At 55.3% G+C, this 8,474-nt stretch overlaps 1 protein-coding gene across 2 annotated transcripts in view; it reads left to right on the top strand.

Annotated features, from left to right (window-relative positions):
• The window catches only part of MVB12B (multivesicular body subunit 12B), a 52,341-nt gene that overhangs the window by 8,926 nt on the left and 34,941 nt on the right, over positions 1-8,474 (top strand). Inside the window, exons 1-3 of one of the 2 annotated variants that reach the window (XM_026049567.1) lie at positions 3,413-3,484; positions 4,292-4,414; positions 6,320-6,427. In XM_026049567.1, the coding sequence (XP_025905352.1) occupies positions 4,301-4,414; positions 6,320-6,427 (222 nt within the window). In that variant the 5' untranslated portion in view covers positions 3,413-3,484; positions 4,292-4,300. Of the gene's footprint in view, positions 1-3,412; positions 3,485-4,291; positions 4,415-6,319; positions 6,428-8,474 lie in introns of those variants that run through there. The other variant, XM_026049566.1, reaches the window with a different exon arrangement.

The following is an 8,474-nucleotide window of genomic DNA, read 5'->3' as shown; positions in this document are numbered from 1 at the left end:
GCCCGCGGAGCAGCGCGGGGCCGCCGGGCGCGTTGCTGCTCGATATAGCGCGTTGCTGCGTGTCGCTGCCCGGCGGGCCTTGTCGCGCGGAGCGCAGCTTTGTTCCCGGCGCTTTGTCTCGCGCGCGGGCGGCCGCGTCGTTGCTCGCGAGCTCCGCGCTCCGTGCGGCGGGGAGCAGGGGACGTTCCTGGGTCAGGCCTAGCTGCGGCTTCGCTGGGCGCGGGGCGGTCCTGGTGACCTTGACCTCCGAGGAGCTCCCGGGGCTACGCCGGTCGTTGCAGGACAGGGTAACAAAACGGGTGTGTTTTGCTGTCGTTTGCTGCTTTTCCCCCTGCTGCCCGTCCTCCCACCTGCGTTGGGGCTTTCTGTGCAGCGCGGGGTGGTAACGTGTGTTGTTTCTGCAGTGCTAACCAGAGCCACGCTGAGGGTCCGCCTGCATAACCTTTGTGTTGTGAAGGCCTAAGGGTTTTCACGCTGATGCTTGGAAGGGCTCGTTAAGACCTGCAGAGCTTCAGTGTTTCAGGCTTTCCTTAGGCGGAGGAGCTGCGGAGCGATTGGGATGTGAGCGTCACTGCTGGSAGGCAGGTGGGCTCGTGCGGGCCCTCGTCCGCTCGCCCTCAAACCTGCCTTCCTGCATCTTAGATYTCATTTCACCTGCACTGCAACATGCAAAAATACACCTAGGTGTAGCCTGCTGTGCCATGTGGCACGTTAGCAATGCAATTTAGTGCCATCTCTGTTATTTTTAGCTGAAATAGCCTAGAAAATTAGGAAAAATTAGCCTAGAAAACTCAGCTGAAATAGCCTAGCCGTTGGATTTTTCCAGCGTAGYGTGGCCAAAGCTCTGCTTGAGGTTCGGGAGGTGCGAGGGTGTCTCAGAACATCTCCGTTTTGCAGCCCTCCTTGTCGCTGTTGGAGCGCAGGCCAGGCCTAAGGGGCCCTGCAGCCCAAGGGCTCATTGCTGCAGCTGCCAAGAGAARCAACTGAGCTGGTGCCGTTTACATCCCGCTCCGTGGGCAAGGTCATCTGCGTGGGGACATCTGTTCTGGTTTGAAATAGGAGACTGCACGAAGTCGTGCCGGTGGCTGGGGCAGCTGGAGCACGGAGGCGCCGCGTTGCTGCTGTCCCCGCTCATGTTTCCACACGGTTGGAAATGGTGTYGGAGCGGCCCGCGGTGCAAGGAAATGCCGCATAGGGAGGGCGGTCTGGCCTGGGCAGCAGGACGCCTTGTGTGGCAAGGGGTCGAAACCTGCTCCCTGTGGGATAAAGGCTGTGTTCTACAGGCCACGACCTCCTGCTGCGGATCCTTCTGGAGCCGCGGTGTGCGGATCCAGGCGGCCGCTCTGACCTGGGCCCCTGGCTGCCAGCCGTGCCAGCAGAGCCCTTCAGGGCCCTCTGTCCCCCACGGAGCGGACGGGACGCCCGTGGTGTGCGTGGCTGTGGGCAGCAGCACCAGGCAGCAACCCGCTTTGCTTGGGGCACCTCTGTTCCTCCTGCCGCTGTATCAAGGTGGCCCCGTGTCGCCTCTTCCTGCCCTGGGGCTCAGCCCGGCCCCTCTTCCCGCGGGGCGGCTCCTTCAGCAGCTCGTTCCCCAGCAGCTGCTCCTCCCAAACACCGTTTGTGGCCGGTCCCGGAGGAGCCTTCAGCAGGTGCAACCGGGCCGAGCCTCCGGCTCGAGGACGTGTGTCCCGGTGCCGGTGTGAGCTCCTGTTGGCCTGGCTTTGCTCAGAGAGAACCGCATTAAAACAGCGGGACTCTCTAACAAGGGTGCTTAGTGAATCCTGTTCCTGACTTCCATCTGTTATTTCACTGTTTGTTTTGTTTTCGTTTTTTAATTTTAAGTTCAAAGACGTGACCAAAACGAAAGCGAGCCTGTGCAGTTGCCCGTGAGGCAGGAGRAGCGCAGCTTGTCTGCGCGGCGGCCGCTCTGCACCGGCGCGGCGCTCACACAAGCGTCGCCCGCGCGTGCAGCCTGCTCTGCCCGCTCCGGAAGCATCCTCAATGCCGTCGGCGGAGGAGTGAAGCCCTTCGTGGGTGTCACCCCTCCGGTGAAGCCCCAGCTGTGCGGCTGGAGCCGCCTGGCTCCGGGTGTGGGTCGGAGCGGCCCTGCCGGCACCGAGCCCATCACGTCTGCAGCTCGCATCTCCTGCCATGTCGAGGCGGGCAGCCCTGCTCCGCTCCTGCTTCACCTCCCCTGCTCCCGCCGYAAAAAGGCTTTGTGTGAGCCTGACAAAGTGAGGATTGATGGAGTTTCCTCCCCCTCTGTGCGCCCTGCGTCAGGGCCCCGCAAATAGCTCAGTGCCGCTCGCTGCGTGGCACCCCGAGCACAAAGGTGCCTTTCTCCCTGCGGCCCAGGCAGACTCGTGTCGTGTCCCGGGGCRACAGGTCCTCACGTCGCCTGTGGCTGCTCCCCGGATCCCAGCCCCTGGATCCTCGTTTGCTCCAGAGCCACCTCGGGAGGCCAGCGGCAGCAGAGCGCTTGCTGATGAAGCCGTGTTGCTCCTGTGGGTGCTCTGGTGAGGGAGAAGGGGCAGAGCACATTCCCTTCCCATCTCTCCTGGCCGTTCCAGGGCCTCGAAAAGGGGACAGAAGGGCCGAGGTGGTTAATGTGGGTGCTGATCGGCCCCCATGAGGGGTGCTGCAGGCTGTGGAGCAGGCACAGAGCTGTGCCAGGGCAGGGGCTGCCTGGTCGAGGGCGGGTTTGCTGGTGCTGCCAGGGCTTGGAGAGCAGAGCTGCTTTCCCACAGTACAGCGGCACCAACGCTGGCGTCTGCCCTGGGGTTTTCTTCTGGCTGTAGCGTTAGTTGCCTCCGGTACCGTCCAGAACGGCCTTGCAGCAGCCAATATCGGCATGCGTTATCTCCAGCTCCTCCCGGCGCGTAACAGCCGTCATCGGGTTATTGCAAACAACTTGGAAGAGTTTCAGAGAGCGTGCGCTTGTACAAAGAACAGATTGCATGTTCTTTATTAAACTGGCATTCTGTTTGCTCAGTCCTGCGTGTTGCAGCCCTCCTCTCCGCATTCCGCGCAGGGTATTTTGGGTGCCCGTGGGCGGCTGCGTGGGAGCGCGGCAGCGTCAGGTCTGTCTGCACCCAGCCGCACATGCGAGCAGGTGCCCTGCGCAGGGGCCGCGGTACTGCCAGGGTCCCGCGTTCCTGGTGGTGCCGAGGATGGGCTCCCTGCTGCGAGGCAGGTGAGGTGYCCTGTGGTGATGCTTTGGAGGGGGAAATGTGTGGGGACGGGGCCGCCGCGGATGCTCTGCCCCTTGTGGGCCCTGGTCCAGGCGAGGGGCAGGGCAGGACGTGGCCTTGGCAGCCTCTTGCGTCAGGACCAACTGCTGCTGCGGTACTGCACGTGGTGGTGTCGCCGACCTGGGCCCAGATGTGCTCTCTCCTGTTGCCTGCAGCACGGTGTTTGCTCGACCGGGCGCTGAAGTGTAGAGCGGGTCCCGGGCGCAAGCGCTTGCTGCTGCCCTTGCTAGCCAGTAAGTAGCGGCCTGGAAGCGCCGGGGGTCCCTGACTGCCCTGGGAGCCGCCTCGGGAGTGCTGCACGTGGGGCCGTGTCCTGGCTTTCCCTGCCGCCAGCTCTGCCCTCCTGCTTCCCGCCGCAGCATCACTCCCGACTGAGCTGGTCTTATCCTCCTGTACCCYCGGTGCACATTTCCCTGCCCTGAAGCGTTCAGTGACGTCTTCCCTGTCCCCCTGGGAGATGTGCAGCCTGTTCGAAGGCGCCTCCGCTTTGCATCGGGGCGTCCTGCATGGCTTCGTCTGGCTGGTTCTGGTGCGCGCAGGCTCCGGCAGCAAGTGTAGTGTTGTGCACGGCGCCAGATACACCCGTGCTGCTGCATGAGAACGCCCTTGCGGAGGAGGGTGTGAYGGGGCCGATCCTCCAGCGAGCCCCGGGCTTGTTCAACGCCCTTTTGGGGTGCAGAACCCTGCAATGAAGCGGATGGGAGCAGATTTCTTGGTACTCAGAATAGCAGAGCTCCTCCAACCAGCCTGGCACCTCATTGGGACTGGAGGGATAAGCCTGGGTTTTCCTGCTGTTGCTAGATGGAGACTGGCCCATACTAAATATTTAGTAAAATTAATCTCCGAAGAGGCTATTGGCCCAAATTCCCTACCTATCGGGCGTTGCACAAATGCAGCTTATCAAAAGCAAATGAAGAAGYAGAAGGTGTGTCTGGCCTGATCCGGTGTTGGACTTGGCAGCATTGCGGCTCTGCTTGTGCGTGTGGGCTGCGGGGCTGTGTTGCAGAGCCGGCCCCTTAATCCTGCTCCCTCTCTTTCAGGATCAGTCCATGATGCCTGAAGTGCGAGACCTTTCCGATGCTCTGCCAGACTTGCCCATGGATCCGATCACYGGTGTTGGCGTCGTTGCATCCCGGAACCGAGCGCCGACAGGTTACGATGTAGTAAGTAGAGCTATTTCAGCTGCTTTTGCTGAAGTTTTTGTTCCGTATTAATGAACCTTTACTTTGCTGGGAATAGCGTCATTTCCAGAGAGGACTTGCCTTCAGGAATGCGTTCTAAGGCCTGATTTCTGTATGTRCAGCAGCCCACCTCTCTTTCCCTCAGCGGGGTTTGTGGTGCAGTCGTGCTACTTCATCTGTGCTGCTCCAGAGGAGCAGYATTACCTGGAGGAGGGGTTTTCAGAAACAGCTGGCCAATGTGGCATGCAAATTTAATAATCCTGGTAATATTCATCCTGAAGGATTCCTAAGTATTGCACAAATTATATCTCTGAATAAGTGGATCCCACATCAGCTGTTTAATCCCACATATCAGCACTGCACAGTGATGATGAGAAGCTTCAGAATGGAAAGCAGAGTTTTGCATCCAGCTGAAATTGCAGGGACAATTTTGATGGATAGAATGCAAACCCCTGAATTAGGTATTGGCAGGAGGCTGGGCAGCAAGCAAAAGCAGCTGGATAGAGTAGAGATGAGAGGCATAAACACATCTGAACGGCTAGACGGAGCTCGGTGTTGAACATCTGCTTGTTCCTCGGATTGCATGGGTAAGTTGCTGTATAACAAATAGCCTGATTTCCCCCTCCCCGCCCCAATAGGCTGGTGGCCCAACCCATGAAACATAAAATACTAATCACAGAGCTTTATATGAAGATTTGGCCCATAGCCTCCATCTGCTCACCTTTCTATGCGTCTTGCTGCAGCTTTGCTCACAGATCTGCAGCCCTGGGTGGTAGCAGAGCCTGTGCAGGACGAAAGGGAGGGAAATGGATGGGACTGAAAAAAGGGTATTGCAAGAGAGATTTTTGAATTTACTGCATTTTTCTGAGTGCTGATTGCCTGCATGGGCTGGGCTGTGTAATTAGCTGCTTGCCCTGATAAGGTTTTCCTGAGCGGGAGGCAGGACAGGCAGGTGCTGGGCAGGTGTCCGCGTGTGCTCCCGATGCCGCYGCTCGCGTAGTGGGCACCGGGACTGGCCTTCTGGCTCTTGGAAGCAGCGTCTGGCCCAGAGACCAGAATTCCTCTGCCGCTTTCTCTGAAAGTAATGCTGAGCTCAGGCAGTTTCCCGAGCTTGTTGGAGCAGATTTGTTCCTGACGTTACACGTGTCCCTTTGTAACTCCTCCAGGCCATTTGCTGTAGTCGTTTATCACATGGTTCTCCGAGTGCTCTGCAAGCACTCGCAGCTTGTGCTGTGTTACTGAGCTTTTGGCCACCAACAGATTATTTTCCTTGGAATTTGCTTTCCTGGCCCCATTTGCATGCGAGGTGTTTTATCTCCTTAGCGTGAGATACTGTTGCCGGCATTCCTTAGCAGCGCGGCGCCGTTAACTCCCGCGGCCCCGCTGGAGGCTCTGCCCGCATTGGCGCTGGYGCGGGCAAGCGGAGGGCATAGCCCCTTTCAGCAGCTGGCCCGGGGCAGCAGCCCTTGCTGTGCTGCCCGGGGCTCCCTTTGCAGAGGGCCCTGCTGCGCCTTGGCAGCGCGGAGCCCTCCTTGCAGCGCGGCACAGGGCGCCCTTGCATGCGCCGCAGCAGCCGCTGCCTTAATGTGCTGACTTCCCAAACTGTTGTTTGGATGCTGCAACCAAAACTGCTGTTGCCTCATTAGAATAGCTTTTGTCAGGGCATCTTTAATCAATGAGCTCCCTAGAGACAGTATTTTTAGAAGTTCTTCTTTGTACTACTTCTTGGAAGTTCTTTGCACTGCACCTTGTGAAAAGAAACTAATGAGATGCTGGGAGAGTTCGGGCTCCTGTTAATTAGACTAGGTCTGAGGAAGAAGCACTGCACATATATTAACTTTATCTTGGCTCACATGTCTCCTCCCTCCCTCTGTCTCCTCTTTCCAGGTTGCACAAACAGCAGATGGCTTGGATGCTGACCTCTGGAAAGATGGCTTATTTAAATCCAAGGTCACACGATACCTGTGCTTCACGAGGTCRTTTTCAAAAGAAAATGTAAGTTGGTTTGCTGCGTGCCTGCATGATTTGCATCTGAGCCTGATACGGTCCTGTGCATCAGATGATTCGTTTTATGGAGCTAATTATAATTCAGGCAGGCATTTCCCTGAGTTTGGGTGAGTCAGGAGGCAAACTGCAGTGGCTGTTTTCTTCATGGAAAGAAATCACTGGAAAAATCTGCAATAAAAGCGGTAGAGAAGTAACTGTTTGCATTCAGCCAGCCCCCCTCCCCTTGCATTCCTGTTCGAGCAATGGGCACTGCATGCTGGCAAATCTGATTAATTTCTAGCTCTTAATTACATACAGAGGCAAATGCGGCAGCTGATGTTGACAAAAGGAATGTGAATCAGAGGCATAATATGTATTTTTCTATAGGGTTAGCTCTTCGTTCTTCATTGTTTTTCTGCTGATTCTTGAAAGTTTGGCTGTGTTATGCACATGTCACTCAGTACTAGCTGCTTTGCACAGAAATCAGGTTAAGGTCATGTCTAATGGGTCGCTGTTGTCTGCCCACAYCTGCAGGGACTGCGTGCCGTGAGAACCTGATGCCTTCTACTGCGTTCACTTAATTTTCCAGTTGAGGGTAGTGTGAAATTTTCCTCTTTTCTGAAGGAACTATTTAATTCTGCAATGAATGCACTCCATCTAGTGGGTAATTCTGCTGCTCTGGGTGCTTTGGATATTCACAGTGGCTGTCATTAAGGATATGGAATACCATTTTGTACCTGTGTTCTCAGCAGTGACAGAAACAGAAGAGCAACTGCTGGCAGTGGATCTTGACAGGAAAACCGAGCGACCTGACAATTTTCAGCACTTGACCTTTATTCCCTCYGCTTTCTCGCCTCGCTCTGGTTTAAAATAAACCCGCAGAGCTGAGGGGAATGTTGCTTCCTGGAAGAATTGTGCTTTTGGTCGCCGAGTACCTGCAGCAGTGGTAATAACAGCCCCAGACTAGGTAGGGAAGATATTAAACAGAAGGATTTGTGATTATTTGGGTATTAAGTTTATCTGTGGCTACCTTAATGCAGGGTTGTCAGAAATAATTAGAGGGTRGTGGCAAACACAGGCTGGCAGAGGCAGCATAAGTGCCGGCATCAGTGCCCGTGGGACCGCGCAGCTCGGGCACTGCAGGGACACGGCCGGAGCCTGGGGGCCTTCTCATGGGCCACCCATGGGAAGAACCTCGAAAAATCAACTGCAAATGCTCACARCTGATCTGCCCCCCTTCCGAAGGCTGCAGATTCAAATGCGTTTTAAAATAGCTCGCTATAATAATTGGAGAGCAGAGGTTTGCCTGGAGTGCTTTGCCTGACAGATTCAAACTCTGGGAGGTACTTAGCAACAAGTAACAGTAAAGCACACTGACACGGTTTGATGGCTTGGGATGAAACTGTAATTGTTCTGTATTGCATTTCTGTTTATAAAAGCTATGTAGTAACTAAAGTGGTTTTTCTGTTGTTGTTTTTTTTCTTCCACATGTGAATCCAGATTATTGGCAGCAATGTTGGCTTTAATGAGAACTGGAAAGAAAATCTGGTTCTGAACAATAGCTGAGGCTGTCATTCTAAATTGTGTTTTTAGCTCTTCAAGCCTTGATTAATAGGACACGGCATCGGTTCAGTTTTCGTGTGGATTCCAAATGAAGTTTATCATTCCAAATGGCGGGCTCTTTTGGAGCTTGCCTGCTTTTGGAGCTAGAACCATGTGGATTCAGTACTAATTAGCTAATGCATGTGTGCACTTTGGCTGTGTCTGAATGAACCGTCTTCCCGTAGTGCTTCCTRCTGCTGCTGTCACAGAAACGTCACGCTGCTGATCTGTTGTGTGTGAGAGCTAAGAGGTTGGGTTGTGGGTGATGCTTTGAATGGCCATGATTTCAAGAAGGAATTTGTGGTTGTCCAGAGATTCCAGGTGTTRCGGTGTGGATGAGATATAAGAATCTGTACATGCAGGAGTTGTCCAGCCTCTCTTACTCGATCACATGTGGCCCCTGCAGAGAGGACAGCATTGGCATGGTACCCACTTGCCTTTTTATTRGTTGGTG

This window comes from Nothoprocta perdicaria, unplaced genomic scaffold (assembly GCF_003342845.1).
Source record: "Nothoprocta perdicaria isolate Ctin4 unplaced genomic scaffold, notPer1 scaffold_6, whole genome shotgun sequence".
Classification (NCBI taxonomy): domain Eukaryota; kingdom Metazoa; phylum Chordata; class Aves; order Tinamiformes; family Tinamidae; genus Nothoprocta; species Nothoprocta perdicaria.
This window is presented reverse-complemented; position numbering and strand designations above follow the sequence as displayed.